Source organism: Euphorbia lathyris, chromosome 8 (genome assembly GCF_963576675.1).
Source record: "Euphorbia lathyris chromosome 8, ddEupLath1.1, whole genome shotgun sequence".
In the NCBI taxonomy this organism is placed as follows: domain Eukaryota; kingdom Viridiplantae; phylum Streptophyta; class Magnoliopsida; order Malpighiales; family Euphorbiaceae; genus Euphorbia; species Euphorbia lathyris.
Window position 1 is genome coordinate 79,255,179 of NC_088917.1, and position 20,017 is coordinate 79,275,195.

At 33.2% G+C, this 20,017-nt stretch overlaps 1 protein-coding gene across 2 annotated transcripts; it reads right to left on the reverse strand.

Annotated features, from left to right (window-relative positions):
* Positions 1-5,370: 5,370 nt before the first annotated feature.
* LOC136202765 (terpene synthase 5-like) lies at positions 5,371-11,820 on the reverse strand. 2 transcript variants are annotated; one of them, XM_065993619.1, is made up of 8 exons: positions 11,680-11,820; positions 9,831-10,002; positions 9,060-9,333; positions 8,567-8,939; positions 7,726-7,944; positions 7,515-7,641; positions 7,057-7,296; positions 5,371-5,744 (listed from the first exon to the last, which is right to left on the reverse strand). In XM_065993619.1, the coding sequence occupies exons 1-8, from the start codon at positions 11,763-11,765 to the stop codon at positions 5,448-5,450; spliced, it is 1,788 nt and encodes a 595-aa protein (XP_065849691.1). In that variant the 5' UTR covers positions 11,766-11,820; the 3' UTR covers positions 5,371-5,447. The 2 variants fall into 2 exon arrangements, with proteins under 2 accessions (XP_065849691.1, XP_065849693.1); XM_065993621.1 differs by lacking the exon at positions 11,680-11,820 and adding an exon at positions 10,097-10,254.
* Positions 11,821-20,017: the final 8,197 nt, after the last annotated feature.

Here is a 20,017-nt window from a genome sequence, read left to right on the forward strand (position 1 = left end):
GGGATGTCCTCGCCTGGATTCTTTGTCCTAGCCTTTATCAAAAAAAAAAAACAAACATTAAAATCTCCATTAATTATCTCACTAACAAATAAAGACTCATTCAAACTAACTTAGTCAAATAACAAACTTTGAATATAAAAAAATCATAATCTCAACGTTCCCTCCTGATTCAAAGTTTTTTTTTCTCATATGATGTACTTCCCATCATCATCCAAGTTTTTTTTCATACGATGTACTTCTCATCATCATCTTATAATCAGAGCACTTTTCTCCGTAGCTTATCGGTGCACTTCTCACCGCCTTCATTTATTAATTGGAGCACTTCTCTCCAACATCAAAATACTAATTTTTCATACATCAACAAAACATGTCAAATTGACATTCTTTTCTGTAACTTTTTACATTTGAAACGCTGAGGCTTCTCCTTGTGACAGCAGTCTTTTTCTTCTTGATCATGCTTCTCACCATTACCATACCTAGTAATTTTCAATTTTTCTTTTCAAATTTTGGTAAAGAAAATTCGATCAGCCACTTGTTCATTTTCTGGAAGCCATGGTTGAGTTCTCCTTCAAATACTCACAGATCAACCTGGCTCTGATACCAATTGAGATTTTTTTTAGAAGAATACAGAAGAAATTAATAAGAAAATGGTGCAAGCAATTTTATTCAATTTGTCAGTGTTCTGCACAAATGAAAGATACAGATGTATACCTTTTTATAGGCTTATAATGCAACAATAAAGGAGATTTTAAAGTAAACAATAAAATCTCCACTAATTATCTCACTTTAAAACTAACTTAGTGAAATAACAAACTTTGAATCAGAAAAAATCACAATCTCAACACTAATACTAATACATACATATTTTTTGTTTTAATTCATTTTCGGTCAGTTAGCCATAGTTTGTGGAATCCCATCGGTTTCAGTTAACTTCTTTCTGGGATTGGTTTCGGTTTGATTTCTGGATTTTTCGGTCTTTCCAGCGTGCACCCCTAGTGCGCGTGCATGACAAGCATAGTTTTTTTTTCTTGACTCGGTATGAGTCCTTCTGAGTAGACACATTTGTGGAAGAAAGTAAAATTCTGCCAATTTATCGAGAGGTAGTAGCTTTCTGAGTATGTTTTGTATGGATGGCATTAGTTTTTCATTTTCATTTGTTGTGTTTACTTATCTTACCTTGTATATAGATTATTGGAAATTATGGTTTGATGGAAGTGGAAGTTCCTGTGGACTAAATGCTGGCCATATTCATAGGCAATAATTCCATTTGATATTTTCAATTGTTGAATTGGTGATTTCCTTCCTCTTATGAGGGCGAATAGGTGGAAACTTCACGATCCTTTAAATGATTATACAGATAGAATTTGGAAAAAGGTTCAATATTAGCAATAAGTAGTTGCAACTACAAAAGTTCATGGAGATTTGTAATTGTGGTTAATAAGATACATCGGAATCCTCAAATAAGGAAAAAGTAGAAAGTGAGATGGGCAAAGTTAGCTTGTGATAAGGATATTATAGTCATTCCTCTTTAAGCTGTAGATAATCAAGAATTAAAGGCACTTGTATTTTAAATTCAAAAACTTATCTCTTCCTATTTTGCTGTAACCAATACTTTCTATTTTCTTGTAATTGATGCTTCCTGTACAGCCTTTATATTCGGCCAACTTCAATGAGAATCCCACTGAGTGTTTGAATTCGTATCAAGAGCTGTTGAGGTTTAACAACTCTGTTCTCACACTTTTTTCCCTGCAAAATCTCAGTTACGGCTTCCATGGCTAACGGCACATGCTCTCCTCCTCAATCTGATTCTCTCCCATTTTCTTCCCTTACCTCCCAAATCTCCAACAAATTAACTCCCACAAATTTTCTTATATGGAAAACACAAATCTTACCTTTACTAAAAGGCCACAAATTAGGAAATCACATAAACTGATTATGCACAAAAGGTTGGCACTTAAAGTTAAGACTGATTTGTTTCAATGTTTGCATTTAACTTCTCTCTTCCAATAAGATGTTCACCAGGCCCAGCTGATCGTTTTGACAATTTCCTTGCATAATCACCAATTAACATATTGTATATCTACCTTGTTTCGATAAACGTAGCACATATATCTAAACCCTTAACATTTTTCTGATGCTCTTATTGTATTTGCAAATGCAGTTAATCATGCACTCCCTTCAGCTCCTATCCAGAGGTGGATCGTTGCTTGGAGGCATTGGTTCAACCATAGCTCATATATGCTATAAGAGTCACATTTGCAAAGGTGGACTTCACGATGATGATAATGAAAATTATCCCGTTTGAGAAGTCAAATTTGCAAGGGAATTCATGCTTAAGAAAAATATATAACTTTTTGTATAGCTTGTGTAGACGTGACTATATTTTTTGTTGTATCTTTTTGTCATCTATAAATTTTTGTGGACAATGTGATGATGATACATTAAATTACTTTAATGTAACTAGTTATGAATGGTTTTTCATATGTAAAAAACATATATATTACCTAATTAATTATGGCTAATGTATGTAGTTTTCTATTTGTGTTATATAGTACTCCAATTTTGTGTTTATAATATATATAAGACTTAATACCCTCCCAGCCCCCTCAAGTTGGCCCAATACTGCAAATGATCCCGTACTTACACTTTTAATAAGTAACCCCCCAATTTCCTTATTTCGAACAAATAACCCATCAAATAGGTTATTTCAGGAGTTTTTTTGTTCTTTACTTAATGTATCACTAGATTTGTTAAATGTAGCAACCTATAAGTTGAAATCTTTTATTTCTGATGTAATATTATGTTGAATGTTTTTTGGAGTTTATGGGTTATTTGTTCTAATTGAGCAATTTGAGAGGTTATTTGTTCGAAATAAGCAAGTTAGGGGGGGGGGGGGGGGGGAGGGTTACGTGTTAAAAGTGTAAGTACGAGGGTCAGTTGCAGTATTGGGACAACTTAAGGAGGATGTGAAGGTATTAAGCCTATATATAATAATAAAATGATAATAATAATAATATAATATATTACGTACTATTGTATATATTTATTGCTACAACAAGTTGTTGCCAAAATTAAATCAATTTGTAATTAAAAATATTTATTTATGGAAACAAATTTAGTTGTTTTAAAAAATAATTTTGGCAACATACAAGTTGTTACTGTTAATATAATATTAGCAATAACCACGATTGTTGTAAAACTTCAAAATGTATAGCTACAATATGAATTGTTGTGAAAACGCATAATATACAGTAGCATAATATGTTGTTTCGAAAAGTCTACATATATGACAACGACACAACTTGTTGCAAAATATAAAAAATCTTCGGCAACGACACATATTGTTACACAAAATATATTTAATTTTTTAACATTTAGTCCATATTTCGCAACAACAAACGTTTTGCAACAACGCGTGTTGTTGCCATTATATATTTTGTGCAACAGTATGATGTCGTTGTAGTAGCATTTAGTAACAGAATGTTTCTCCACAACTTAAAGTCGTTGCGGAACATGTGTAGCGGTGAATAAATCAGGTTTACTAATGCACATGCTTAGCACAGCCAATAATAGGTAAATGCATCACACAACTGTTCGTATTACTCAAGAATGTTCAGAATTTATGGTTCAGGTCTCTTTCATCTTAGGTCACTAAGGCCCGATCTCATATACACCAAAGATACTATGAGCACAAAATAAACAAGTCTCTTTACATCATTTATACCCACACATTAAGCTTATGAAAAGCATTTCATAAAAGAAAACCCTAATGCATGACTATTCGCGTCTGCATCCCTAGTGACACATGTAAATAGATATTTCCGCAACTCAAGAGCACTCTCATGCAAAAGCTTGGTCAAGTCTAAGCATTTAAGAACTCTATTCACAATCATTCCTAAGAAAAATTCTTCATTAATAAAACAAAAGTACTTAGAAAGACCAACCAAAGCTGGTTGGACCTCTTAAGAAGACTACTCACTCATTGTCATGAGTGAACAACCACTTGGCGAAATAAAAAAAACTCCTCTGAGGTTGGAGCTTTAACTTCTGTAATAACTATGGTGTCTTTCGGATCAGACGCCTTCAGCAACCACATAAGTTTCCTTAAATACTTACACAAAATAAAACCTAGATATAAGTGTAAAAACGCTAAACAACTGTTCCTTACAAAAATAAGATCAAATCATAGACGTAGGACCCATTTCTGCCGTGAATAAGCTGTATTGCGCTTCTATGAAGCTGTTCAGGAGGAATCCTCCTTGAAATGTTATTTTGGGCTGTTTCTTCCGTGAATGGATGAAGACGAGTCTTTTAAATGTGTTTTTCCATTAATGGCTTGCCTCACAATCTCGTCTATCTTGCTCGTATCAACTACATAGGTGATGGCTCACCGGGATTGACAACCGGAAAACCATAGGAATTGACAAGCCACGTCACTTATGGGCCCTAGTTTATGAATATATTAGAATTAGCATCGTCTTAAGAGGGAATCGTGATCTAAGTACTTAACAGAGTTGGTCGGTTTATATATAATCGTCTTTGCAAGAGTAAATTGTTACTTGTGTATAATCTGAAATATTGTTTGTTACGTATTGTAACTTAACGTAATCTGTTTCATCACATGAGGGTTGTAAACTAAGAGCTGTCTCATATATAGCCTAAGAGTAGTTCATAGTTGCTACACAAACCAAACCAACAGTATCACCACCTAGATAACATTGTAAAACCGAGTAGTTTGGTACTTATCGGTGTAAATCATGTGGATTCGATACCTGGACTTAACCATAGTACAGTAATCCCTTAGTTGCATTAGAGTGTGTGCTCGAATGAATTAGCTCAGTTGCTTCTCAACGCATCAGCAAGTTCTCCTGAGTTCTCCCATTTATGCATTATGTTTTATTGACTATTATATCACTACCTATTTACTATTTTGTCATTTAGCCTATTTACTAGATTGTCATTAGTTTATTTGTAACCATTTTACCAATAATGATTTAAGTTATGTTAGTGGTGAATTGCGAGGTATTGTCTCATTTCTAACATAGGATTGTACAGGTATAAAAGCCTCAATTGTTGTAAAAGATGCAACTTTTATGAATAAAATACATTTTTCTCCATCGGAGGCTAAGGTTTCAAACTTCTGAGGATTATTTCCTTTTAGTTTAGCTAAAGACCAGTCATTTTTTTATTTGTTTAAGATCAAAAGTACAACATCATTTCATATTCATACTATTAGAACTAATATTCTAATACAGTGTTATCTATATTATTCTAGCTCATCTTATGTTTGAGGCCATATTTAAGCTGAAAGATAGAGCCAAAAAAGAATAAGAGAATAATAATAAAATGGCTTAAGGAAATAAGATGATAGGAGAGAATGACCATTACACTTATTGAAAAAACATCACAATACGAGTAAGGATTACATCATATAAACAATGTTGATATTACATTGGAAGTGGATTAATCAACAATGATGTGATAAGTGGTTTCATATTGTGTGCATAGGTATACAAATCAATGTCTTTGTTTAAACAAAAAAGCATACTGGCGCGAGCATAGTTGAAAGTGTACTTAAGCAACATCCTCGATATAGTAGTTGGCTTCATCAATTCTTCATTCATTTCTTTCCATTTATTTTCTAGTATTTTGAATATTGCTTCAGTGGCCTCATCTTCTGACACACCATATTGTATTGTATAACAATCAATAGCTTTAGGAAAGTCTCCTCTCTTTGTCTCATTCTTCCAACAAAAAAAAACAATTGTTTTTATTAAAGCATGGCTTTTGGCTTAATACTTAATTAAATATATAAATTTGTAACATTTTACTAGTTGACACCCAATATTTATACATGAACCTATCACACACGTAAACCATGTTTGAGAACCTATATCACTTAAAACTAATACATAAGTGCATATTAGTTTTTAGCTTATTAGTAACACAACTAAAAAATTCTAGTTGTGTAAAAACAATCCACTTATTCGTATAAGTCAATATATTTAACATAAATTTTTTAACCTGAATATGATCAACTAATATTTTTAAATTCAGAGCTTATTTTTAGTATTTATCAAATAACTATATAATTTAATATTTTAGGCATTTGTAACGTTCAACACTTACAATTTAGTATTTATTTTTTCAGCATTTATTTCTAGTTTTATGAAACACCACCTTAAACTAAAACTTTTTATCATTTGTCACCCTGAACTTATTAATTTTGGACTTTAAGACCCTTATTTGTTGAATTGGAAAACTTCATATAAAATCCACGTTACATGTTTGATCAAATTTGAAACGTTCCAAATCAAAAAAATATGGTAAGCCTAAATAACAAAGAAAATTTGAAATCTTCCAAATCAAGGTGTCAAACGAAAAAAAATTCAAGTATTTTTTTTTAGTAAAGTTGGAGGCTACTCAGAAACAAATCGGGTCCAAATTGGAAAAAAAATAACAAAGTCTCAAATAATACAACAGCATAAAAAGGATAACCGACATAAATGAATCCTAGTATAAGTATGTGATAGTATCAAGTATAAGTGCATGATATCAATTGACATATAAGTGGCTTGTGGTTTGTTTTTTTTTTTTTTTTTGTAGATAGGTTCTTGTGCTTTGTTTTTGAGCAAATAAAGGATTGTACTTATCTCTGTTTGCGGAATTGAGGAAGAGACACAAACGGAGTCAAAATCGATGATGTGTCCAAGGGCAGTTTTGCCATTTTAAAAACTTGGTATATATTAACCTTTCAAATTTATATACCGATTTTTTAAAATGGCAAAACTGTCCTTGGACACGTCATCGATTCTGACTCCGTTTGTGTCTCTTCCTCAATTCCGCAAACGGAAGTACAATCCTTTATTTGCTCAAAAACAAAGCACAAGAACCTATCTGCAAAAAAGTGAAACCACAGTGCATTTATATGAAAATAACCCTTGATAAAAGGCTACAAATTTGGACGTGTAATTATGTTTAAAGCCTACAACTTTTCCTTCTATTCAAAGATGCATGAACTAAAATTGATCAAATTAATTGATTAAAGTAACATACCTTTATAACGTCATTGAGGAAACGAGTATACAATTTGGCACCAATAATAATTTTCGAATCATTTCGTATCCACAACATTTCCTTCATACCCATATTCTCAACTCCAAGAATAAATGCTGATGTAAGAATGTCATAAGTGCTTGTAACTTTTCCATTTCTCATATACTCATCAAAGGAGGGCGCTTTTCTTTCTTTTTGCCAAATTGTCTCAATATTGTAGGCCATCGCCAACTCTAGCATCTGTTAATTAATCGATAACTTAATAAGTTATGATATATATATATATATAATTCTTAAGGAGAAACCACATCACCATTTACTCTAGTTTCTTTTACATGTCATTTTGACCCTAATTCAACAACAGCAAAATTGGTGGAGATTTTACATGGGTAAGAAGTGGCACTTATAAAAATTATCCCTATACTTAACTTATAAATAGATAATATGTATATATATACCATTTCACTTGCAAAAGTTGTTTTACAAGAACATCCTTGATTTTCATCATTCTCTGTTAATTCAAAGATAGCCTTGTAAATAAATTTCATAGGTTCTGGTAGTTTATCAACAACTTCTTTAGTGGGCCTGCATTTTGAAAAAAAGAAAAACATGTAAATTATGTATGTAACATAGTTAGAGAGGCACTTTTTCTATCTATCTACAAGTTACCTTTGTAGTGCCGCTGTAAAAAGTCGGAGTTCATCAATGGTACCATAAGAATCATAAGTATCGTCCAACATTGTTACCACAGTCACATACTTGGATATAAGTATCCGAGAAAGACTGTATTGTGGCTCGAAACAGGATCCGAGTGCCCACATATATCCTTCTACAAGTCTATCTCTTACATAAGGAAGGTTTTCCGCAACATTTAAATTTTTCCACCAACTAAAAAATAATAGGAATATTTTTAATCTCTAGTACTTTTTAACGACTAGAAACAAATAAGAAATATCAATGTATGAGACCTAAACTTGCCCTTAAATTTTTTGGAGAAGTGAAAATATACTCCTAATATAAAAAATGGTTCAATTTTATCCTTAATGTGTTCAACTTAGAGTAATTTTGAGTTTCGATAACAAAACTCATAAAACGAGACTTTTACATGCGTCCATAGACAAAGGTAGGATGACACGAGGTGTCGATACATCCCAAGCCATCAAGATGCCCCTACATAACCCTCCATATTCATCTGCAGGGTATTGATTGCACCTAAACTGACGAGAGATTGTGTTTTTGCTTTCAGCAGCCCAAGCCAAAATAATGTTATTTTATACTAGGTAAGGAAATTTTTTTTAACTAATTCGGGATGGCCTTGGTTTATTTTATTCACTCTAAGGCACCAAAGGATGACTTTACCACTACGTGGGTCCAAAATTGTTCCACATTGTAAACGTGAAGGACTAACTTTTATCATTTCCTACATTAGGGTATGTCTACACTTCTCCATAAACTATTATTAATGGCAATTTTTTACCTTATCCGAATATCCAAGATGATAATTACATACCTCGAGAGTAAAGATAACTCTTTTTTATAAAGTAATTGCAATCCATTGTAATCCAACTTAGCAAATTTCAAAAGAGTTTGATCCACATATTCATCTTCTTCGTAAAACGAAATATATTGTAAAACATCAATTCTTTCAATGTTGCGATGGGATGCACACATCAAACTATTCCTTATATGTTTTTGGAGACGGGGACTTGAATTTTCAGCTAAAATTTCCAAATGTTTCCGAGTGAAAGCAAGAGCATCATCTAACATATCTTCGCCATGAATCGCCAAAAAACATGCTTCATACAAGCTGAGAATACCTTTGACATCATTAGTGATACCTTCCTTGAATTCTCCATCTCCGTCTTTGAACTTCTTAAAGACATCTTATTTCGTAGGTTCATAATTAAGTCAAAATATATTGCTTTTAGAAATATTAATATGTGAAGAAATATATATATATATTAGTCTATTCTTGGAGAAACGTATGGGAGATAAGCACTTACCGCAAGTCATTTTGTATCCATATTGTCTTAAGATTCGAAATAAATTTGCGAGAATACAGAGGTCATAGTCATTATCTTCCAAGAGTTTAGGAAGCCTGGTGAAAATATGAGCGAGTTGTTCATTGATTTCATCCTCAAAATGGTAGGATACACCAAGACGACATAACAAATTAATAAACTGAATGTTTTCTGTCAACTCTTTTGTAGAGTGAAGTAACATATTCTTCACCTTTACTTTCAATGCTTCCACCTCTTTGGAATGTGATTCCAATTCCTGTGTAATTAAGGTATATTTATATTAGAGATAATAATAAAAACGAAAAAAATTCTTAAACTTCATCAATTATATATCAAACAAAAGCATTTAACTATCAGGTCAATTAGTTCACAGATATAGCAACGTTATAGCTTGTTGCGATATGTTATAATATGTAGTAACGACATCATTGTTGCAAAAGATAAATTTCATTCCTCCACATACAGTCTAAATTCGGCAACAACTAAAATTTTGCAACAAGAGTGTTGTTGCCAATCATATATTTTTTGCAACAACCAAAAAGTCGTTGCGGAAACCTTTAGCAACGGAATGTATCATAACAAGCGATTGTTGTTGCAAAAAATGCAAATTCGTGGCTGGAAATATTTTTCGTAACAATCTGCTTCGTTTCCAAAAATCAATTTTCTTGTAGTGTGTATATACTTCGAACTCAATGGACAAATACATGCACAAATTTGTTAGAGAAAATAGAGAAAAGAAGTTTATATATATACCGAATCATGTGGGCAAAGTGAAGCAAATGTTTGGCCCCAAACACTATTTGGAAGGTTTTTCAAACAACCACGAAAAATGTCTTGCTCTGGTGTTGTGGATGTCGGAACTGCCATATTTGCTTGGGTGTTGTTCGACATTTCAGAATGGCAAAAATGCAATTTTTTGGGTAATCTGTCATGAAAAGTTTCAATTGTTGTCAATTTGTTACTATATATCAGATATTAATATAAGATTTATGATTGAGCCTTAACTATAAAAGTTTCACCTTTTACTTGAAATGGTTCTACGATACGGTATCAGAGCCTCTTGGACCAAACGGTTGAGGGTTGGAGTCTTGTCAATCTCATTAATTTGTGAAATTAAAAACACATGGTGGAATGAGCCTATGTTGTGTACGTTACAAACCCAATGGACATTTGCATGTGGAATTAATGAAAAATGGACTTTTGAGTTGCTTAGGTGGCTCCTAGAAGTTAGGACTTGTATTTTTGGTTTAGCTTTTATATTTTAGAGTGTAAAATTATATTTAAAAAATAATATAAAATAATATAAAAAGTTAATCAATCATTTTTTAAATAATTAATTAATTGCATAGTATTAATATTTTATAGTTTAAGATGTAATGTGATATTAAATTCCAATACATATATCTCACTCTCTACATGATTTTACATCATACAAATTCTCACTCTAGAAGAAAATATAAAGAATTTTCCTTGATATATAAAAATTAATTGGATTTCATTTTATTAAGTAAATTATATAGGTATAAAGTGTTTGGTAAGTATTGAGGAATAAAACCTTGATGTCTATAATTATATGTAGAAGTCAATTTCCTGCTAATTTTGCTCCACATATGCCCCATCTAAGATATACATTTAGCCATATTATTATTAGAAGATACTTGCATATTTAGTTTTTATGTTTAAAACCGTATATTAGCACTAATTTTAGTTATACGTGGATGCTAGTGGAGCTTAGATAACGTATATATGGAACTAAATTAACGAGAAATGTATTGTTAGGTTTGTGATGCGGACATCTCCAACACGAGGATACAACAACGAGGAAAGAAGGACTTGTGAGGCCTTTCTCCCACACCGATGTGTTACTAGGGCACACACCGTGTGGCAAAGTGGAAAGCTCCCTGGATTGGGAAGACTCATTTGCACATCGGATCAGCTATCTCCACACATCGTGTGACTAAGATAGAAGGGGCGCGCAGCACGAGTGAGGTTGGGTTGTGGTTTATCAAAGCCACACGGGGTGTCAAGATAGGTACGCGCTGTGTGGGCATAACTTACTTGGCAAGGTGGTTGGGGACAAGAGCTGCCAGAATTCTGCGATCCCACATATCACTGTTTATGCCACTACTTACTGTTTTGTCATTTACGCTTATTTCCCTAAATACTATTTTAGCACCCTTTCCTATCTTACTCCTATGCTTTACTTTATGCTTGTTACTCTAGCTAGGTTGTTTTAGTAAAGAAGAACCAACTTTTATGAAATCAAATTATTTAAGCCTCCATTGGAGAAAGATATGTACCTCTTTGGGAGTAACTCCTTCAAGTTAAACTTGAGAAGAAATTCTTTCCTTGATTTATGATTAAAATCAACAAGTTCGCGATTAAACCGTATCAATTTGTTATTATTGAGTATGGACTTTCTACGTGTAAAAACTATCGATGCTAACATTAATGGGAAAGTTTTATACATAAAGAAAATAAAATTTCTCTCCCTAATAATTATATGAATAATCATATGACTAATTTTATACTTTATCTTGTATATAAAAGAAATTACATGTCTATATTTAATTGAACACATAGAGACAACGCTTTTACATACCGAATTGTGTGGGGCAAGTGAAGCAAAGGTTTGACCTCAAACGTTACGTAGAGTCTAAATTTGTATTTCGGTGTGAGAACGGCCATATTTGCTCTGGTTTTTGAGGATGGTAACAATGGATGTAACTTACCGAGTAATCTGTGATGCAATTTATAGAGAGAACTCAATCTAGTTCATTGTGTAATAATAACATGTATTAACTTATTGAGCCCAAAGTTTCAATTATTGTCAAATTATCACTAAATAAAGTCAGAACATGCTTCAGACATGTTAAATCTAAGGATGGTAACAATGGATGTAACTTACCGAGTAATCTGTGATGCAATTTATAGAGAGAACTCAATCTAGTTCATTGTGTAATAATAACATGTATTAACTTATTGAGCCCAAAGTTTCAATTATTGTCAAATTATCACTAAATAAAGTCAGAACATGCTTCAGACATGTATTATTAAATCTACATTTAATAATACATTTTCAAAACTCTAAGGAGAAAAAAAAGCAAAAACAAATTTCTTTTGAAAACACTGTCGCAGGATTTACTGGATTTGTTTATAATGAAAAATAAAGGGCTATTTTTGTAAATTTTTTTATAATGAAAACACTGTCCTGATAATCTACAGGCTGTAAGCGAATTGATAAATAAGGACTCTTTTAATAAAAATATTTTACTTAAAAAAAATTAAAATATATTTCAATACATTATAAATAAAAAAGTATTTTATTGGTATTACGTTCCTAAATACAATTGTCTATCCAAGACAGAATTTAGGTTTAATAAATTTTTATATTTAGTTGTTACAGAATCCACAAGTTTAGGGAGTTGGTGAGACACTTGCAAAGTTAAGAGAGATAATCTACTTAGGGAGCTGGTGAGACACTTACAAAGTTCAGTGAACCAATCCACTATTTTGAACAAGTTCAGGGAGCTGGTAATATATTAGGACGTCCTTTAAATGATAAAAGGTCTATAGAATATAGACATTGTATAAAGATATCACTGGATGATGTGAAAAACATTATACATCAATTGTTTCATTTTGTTTTTTATTGAAACAGCGATGAGAGCAGAGTGCACATATCCCAATTAGATTGGCACCCCCTTCAACGTCATGCATCAGACAGACATATTACTAGGTGTCACTCATGCTCTCTATACGTGAATAACATTGATTTAGAATAATTAATTGACACAAATTAAGATGTCAATTTTTATCGACTTCTGAATAGAATTGTAGTTCACATGTACTAATCTGATATAAACAATTTAATTGGTCACACACAACAAAAATAGAAACTAAAAGGGTAATTTGGTCAACTTTAATCCAATTAGATTTATGTGAATCGCATTTATTAATTAAAGTTATTAATAAATTAATTGGATGTAAACATATTTTTAATTATAATAGTGATTATAATTAATAATCAAGGTTAGAATTGTCATAATTCAAACGCCTAAAAGGCACGTTATTAAGGAACTGGTAGCTTGAACCTGTAATTCAAACACATAAATTGAAAGTTTGAATGGTTAGAATTTGAACCCATATAAGTTTGAGCACCGTTAGTTTGATTGAAATAGGTTGAGAACCTAATTCAACTTTGATTAAGGAACCTAAGTAAAATTCGTAACATAAAGAACTTAAAACATTATATAGACGGTTGTAGAAGTGTACCGCAATTTACGTATACTTTCTACCCTGAAGTCTAAATACAGAACAATCACTATTTATGGATTGGTATCATGACCCTCTATTTCTACGTGAATACGCCTATGATTAATTTTAACCCTATAAAAAGTAAATGTTGTACCCAAACCTTAGGTTTGACCGAAACTTGTATGGAGTACAACTTGCTGGTTCCACTCCTAGTGAATCATGTCCAAATTCGCTCATTGAGTACTTCGTACCTAGTAAATACTCAAGAATGAACTCAGCTAGTTGGAATCTAGAGATCGAAGTTGAAAATATGCTAGTTGGAATATAGAGATCGAAGTTGAAAACATTTTTTCTGTGTGATGTTATTGAAGGAATGTGAGATTAATTTGGTTATTAAACTATTATATAGTGTTTGGTATTTAAGGAAATTATTTTAGGAATTCTGGTTAGGATTTTATGATATTTTGCGTATCATTTGCGTGTTTGATATTTGTAGAATAAAAATGTTATTTTCTAGTGTGTAGGTAAATTTCTCTATATAAATATATGGGTAATTATAGTTAATTAAATTTATTATTGAGAAGTTATTAATAATGAGTAATATTATAGATATAGTTTTTGTTAGGCCTCAAAATAAAAAGCATATAGTTAATTTTTTTAAAGTTTAGTACATAAAAAAAGAAAAAAAATTGATTCCACACGCACCAACAGGCACCGAGCCGAACCAAGAGTTAGCACATGAAGTCTGACTCCTTACTCACACCTATGCTAGCCATAAACCATCTCTAAAATAAGAAGTTAGTGGGATGATGTGACAAAGTAGTTAAACGAGGATAGGAGGAAGTTTATGAAATTAGGCTAGTTGGTTGATGTGGCAAGGTAGTGGGTAATTTCTGAGAGAAAAATAATGATACTGGGTGGCTAGTTACATCAACGAACCCTCGCCAAAAAACTATAAATAGCACCCAAAGTCTTTATTCAACTCACCAACAATCAACAACAAAAACAATCCCCAAACTACTCTCCCAAATGTGATGTTGAGAGATCTTTAAGCAACTTCTATTTTCATTTTTCTAGCTTATTTTAACTTAAATTCGATTTATTAATAACCCATTTTCAAATTCATTCAATTCCTTAACTAGAATCTCATTGCAATTATTTTTTCCAACTTTTTATCACATTCTGCCTAGTAATTTTCCATTCTCGTTTCATACCATTTAAAGTAGATCTTACCATGGGCCGATGAGCCCGTCCGCCCTACCCGAGCCCATGCCCATTTAGCTGGACGTGGACACATAAAACTAGTGTCAGACCCGGTCCGGTCCAAGCCCGAATAAGCCCGTCTAGAAAATGGGTGGGCTTGGGCTATATAAATACCCATCGGGCCCAGCGCGGCCCGTTATCTATATATACATTTATAAATTTAATATTTATTTAAATGTCTCATATGTATACTCTCTAACTCTAACTCTATCTATTTTTTATTGTTATATTGTAATTTTATTTTGAATTTAACTATTAGTTTATTATAATTTTCTAAGACTTATTAACTATTATGTTTATTATTTTTTATTAAAAAAATTGAGTATTTTATTTTAATTGATTTTTTTTAATATAGATATGGGCTTGGGTGGGCGGGCGGTCTTGGGATTCCTTTTTTAGGCCCGAGCCCGACTCTAATTAGTGTAGGCTTGGGCTGGGCTTGGGCTTATCAGGTTTTATCACAAGCCCGACAGGCCAGGTCTGAGCCCGGCCCAGCCCGACCCATGCCGAGGTCTAATTTAAAGTATGTTTTTGCTTTCGATCTATTTTAATCATTTGTTCCTGAAGTTAAATTTAGCCTTTCGGTTTGCCTGATTCCGTACCTGATTCCAGCTTTCATACAATCTGCCTCCCTTTTCAAAGTTTATCATTGAATTTGTTATTTCATTCTTGTTATTACATTTCAATTCATATGTATTGATTTATTTTCTCAATTTAATGGATTTAGCTATATTTTAACATAGAATTATCTCAATTGTAACCATTTTCATTATTTACTTTGAACCCATGCATGTACTCAAACCTATATTTATATCAATAAATACTCATTTTCACCAAATATCGTGTCAATTTCACACATTTATTTCCATTATTTCTCTTCTTTAATTTATTCGCTATAACCTTAAATAAAATTAACTATCTAGTAAAGTTTTTATAACAGCACTAGAGATCCGGCAGGGACTTTTTCTGAAGGCAACCATGCTGATGATGCATTAACTAGTTGTAGTAACATTATGTAGTGGAGCTCAACTCATAATTTTTTGTTTTTCTTTCATTTCTGATGATATTTGTAATTAGTTCATTTACGTTTTAGATAACTCTCCTATTAGACTATATTCTTTTTTATTTATTCTTTTCGTGACTTGTTTCCACCTGGGTTTGGGGGTGCCAACCTAGTTGGGATGTCTGTCTTCAGTACAGAACATGTCTCTACTTTTTCTTTACATCCCTCGTCAATCGCTTCGTTTAGATTTCAAGTTTTGGTATATCTACATCCTAAACATACAAGGCAAGGTTGAAACTTAAAATATTGACGATATTGCTAATAGTTTTATATGTTTTGGGCTCTAAATCTATATAAATTATATTTATCGCGTAATGTGTCATCGAATTTTTAAAGAGAACTAAGGTACACTGATATTTTAAAACTAAACATTTGATGAGGATTTACAATTATAAATTTTATTTGTCGAGTAATCTGTCATGCAATTTATAAAGAGAACTAAGGTACAATGATATTTTAAAAGCTAAACATTTGAGCAGGATTGACAATTATGACTCTTAAGATGGTGAATTTACCTTTAACATAAATTATTATTATTATTATCATTATTATTATTATTATTATTATTATTATTATTATTATTATTATTATTATTATTATTACTACATGGGTTCCACTTTTTTTTAATATTATTTTTTTTTCTCTCTTCAATCTTCTTTGGAGAAGAAGAATAATACATTAGCTTTAATGTTTTATATACATTTGAGAATGATATGAATGCAATTTATGGGATAATTTGTGATGCAATTTATTGAGAAAACTTAACCTTTTGTGATCAGAAAGTAACTCTTATGGTAAGTTAAATTACATTCTCGTTTTACATGTTAGATCCCCCAGGGCGTGGAGGGATATGTAAATTCTTCTACAAAGCCTTTTGTGGATTTGAGTAGGTTTTTTTTTATCCAAGTCTCGTGATACATCTCCTACGTAGGCATGGCAAGTGCATGTTTTCCGGATACCTAACACTATCTCATCCAACCCGAATGAGATGAGAATGAAATTTAAAATTTATCAGGGCCGGCTCTAGGGCCATCCGACATAGGTGGCCGCCTAGGGCATTCGATTTACAAGACCCCCGATCGTAATTTGTTTTAAATTTGATAATTATTAAGATAGCTATAGTTAAAAATTATGCAAGTTTGCATTCATAACAAAATATAGTGTTATACTGAATGGTAAAGACATAATGGAGTTGTAGGAGGGGGTGAGAGTTCGATCCTTGGATTTTTGTATGTTTTGGTTCTTATTTTCTTTAATTCATGATTTTCTTAATAATAAGAAGAATATGTTTCTTATTATCAGATCAGATTCTTCAGGTAGATGACGAAGAGGGCTCTACTTGGGTTTTTTCTCAGCCGCCGCTCCCTTCTTCTCTGATTTGTTCCACCAGCCGCCGTCTGTTTTTCCTAATCACTAGCTGTTGTATCGGATCTGTCGCCGGTCCGTTTGGGTTTTGATCTTCTCCGCCGCTGCTCCCTTCTTCTCTTCGCCGGTGTTAATCCAGCCGCCGTTATCGGATCTCTGAGGTTCGCTGATTTGTACCGTCACCTGTCCATTCGCTCACGGATCTGTTTTGTCGACATTAATTTTGTGTATTACTGAATTGAGACGAACAGGAAGAAAGTAAAGACGCGCTCGCCGCTGATTCTGTTTGGCGATCTGAGAGCGGCTCTCTTGATTATCTGAGCAATTCAAACAACATATTTGATTTTAGATTTGTTTAAATTTGATATTAAGATCGAAGTCTTCCCTCGCCGTCCCGGCCACCATGGCTGGGCCGGTTTCACCGGTTCTTCGACCTGTAGTTGATCATCGAATTGAAAAAATGTTTGCTGATTATAAAAAACGTTTTAGTTCTGTTATGAATCATAAATCTTTTGCTTCTGTGGTTGCTTCATCTTCACTCGTCCCAACGGTCTTTGAAGCTGTGATTTCTGATGATGGGGAATACAAGTCTGTAAAGCTTAATCAGAAGGCTTTTGAAAAATGGATACAATTATGTAATCACTCTTTAATTGGACGATTAAACTTGAATAAAGGAGAAACTCCATGGAGACTTGATGATCTTCGTTCAAATCTAACAAAAGCATGGGGAATTTATGTCCCATGGCGTTTGATCTCTTAAGGAAAGGGTTTTTATCATGTTTTACTTCCATCTGAAGAAGCTAAACAGCTGGTTCGCAGTCGTGGAAACATTGGACTCAAACCAGGAGTTTTCCGCATTCAACCATGGACCCTAGATTTTGATCCGTTATCTAAAAAAAAAACTAATGCTCAGATATAGGTAAGACTTTACAATCTTCCTTGGGTTTACTGGGACCCTATGATCCTCTCGTTGTCTTGGTGGTCTTATTAAAATTGATCAAGCTACTTTAGAAGGAGATTATGGACATTTTGCTAGGATATTGCTGGATGTTGATATGGCGAGTAAATTACAGACACGTGTTGGGATTGAAAGAGATGGCAAAAAACTGTGGATTCAGGTTGTATACGAAGATTTGCCAAAATTTTGTAAACAATGTTCGACTATAGGGCATGTTGCGTATCAATGCAAACAAATCTCTGATAATAAAGTTTCAAATCAGAATGATACAGCCGTAGTCTCTATTACGTCAAAATTTAAACGCTTAATTGTGTCCCGTAAACGTCCCACAGCTCAATCTAAATCGGAATCATATACTTTTGATGGACAAAAATCTAATACTCCTAGGAATAATTCAGGAGAACCGGACAACATTAAAATTTGGAAAAAAGTTCGTGATCAAAGTAATGAAGACATTCCTGTCTCTGGTATTCTTAAAAATATTACTGATGCCCTTAATCAGTCGGTACCTCAAGGAGTTCGTGACCATGTTTCAGGAGAATACATTATTGTTGAAGAAATTAATAGCTCTTCATCATCTGATTTGGAGGATGAAGCTGGGATGGAAAGTGGTATTAAAACGATAACCAATTGGTTACCACCAATCAGTAAAAGTTATAATGTTAATGTCCCTCGTCCAGTGAGTATTGTTTTTTCGGACTCGCCACAGAAAGCTGACATTTTATCTCCTAATAGATTTGATCTTTTATGCAACATGGATAGGAGCACAAACAATGAACTTATTATTTCAGAGTTATCACTTTCCAACTCAGAATTTCAGAATTCAAAGCGTGTTTCATGGGCAGATGAAGATGAGGTTGTTTCTTCGGATTTAAATCATCGGTCAATTGAGATTAATGCCTCTAAATCTATGTGCCCTAAAAAAGAGCGCAAGAAACCGGGAAGATATTATCCATGATTGTCCTTTATTGGAATTGTCGGGGTTTGAATAACCCTAGTACACAGCGAGCTCTTAGCCTTTATTGTTCACAAAATAAACCTGATTTCGTTTGTATTGCTGAGCCAATGGTTAAGTTTGATAGTATTCCTACTAGACTTTGGAGTAGTCTGGGGTTGAAGTTGATTGCCATGAATGTTGGAAACTTTCCCTCTTTGTGGCTATTTGCAAGAATCTCTCATCAGGCCACCATTATTCGTGAGCATGAGCAGCATATCACAGTGGATTATAGTATATCGGGTTCTGTGCAGCGTCTGACCTTCGTCTATGCCAGCAATTTAATTTCTCGTCGTTTATCTCTTTGGTCAGATGTTATTGGCCTATGTGATTCATCTCCAAAGAGTTGGTTAATTATAGGAGATTTTAATGCAATCGTTGGAGCACATGAGAAGACGGGTGCCTTACCGGTTAGTTCATCTTGTGTTGATTTTCGGTCATTCATTGACATGTGTGATTTTTTTAATGTCGATATAGTTGGTGCAAAGTACACTTGGTGTAATGGTAGATTAGGTTCTGCAAGGGTTGAGTTCTGTTTGGATCGATCAATGGTCTCGACAGGTTTTATGGGTTTTTGGGATTCAATTTCTTGTGTTGCGCTTCCGCGACATTTATCGGATCACATCCTCTTCTATTTTCCTGTTCTCGTGGTGATCCTCATGTTTCTCGCTTCCGATTCCTTTCTATGTAGGTTACTCATCCTCTTCTACATGGGGTAATTGCTCAGCATTGGGCTGATGCACAAACCTCGTTACCTCATGCGTAACTTCTATGCCATAAATTGCGTACTTTACGTCCCATTCTTAGAATTTGGAATCGTAATGTTTTTGGCCTGCTTGGTGAAAATATTCGTGTTGCAAGTGAGAAATTAGTTGCGGTTCAACATCAGCTTAAAAAAGTGGGATTCCAGACTGATCTTCATGATCAAGAGCTTTTAGCTCACGCTAGCCTTGAATTAGAGCTTCAAAGGAAAGAATATTTCTATAAAGAGCGGAGCAGGGTTAAATGGTTAAAAGATGGGGATCGGAACACGTCTTTCT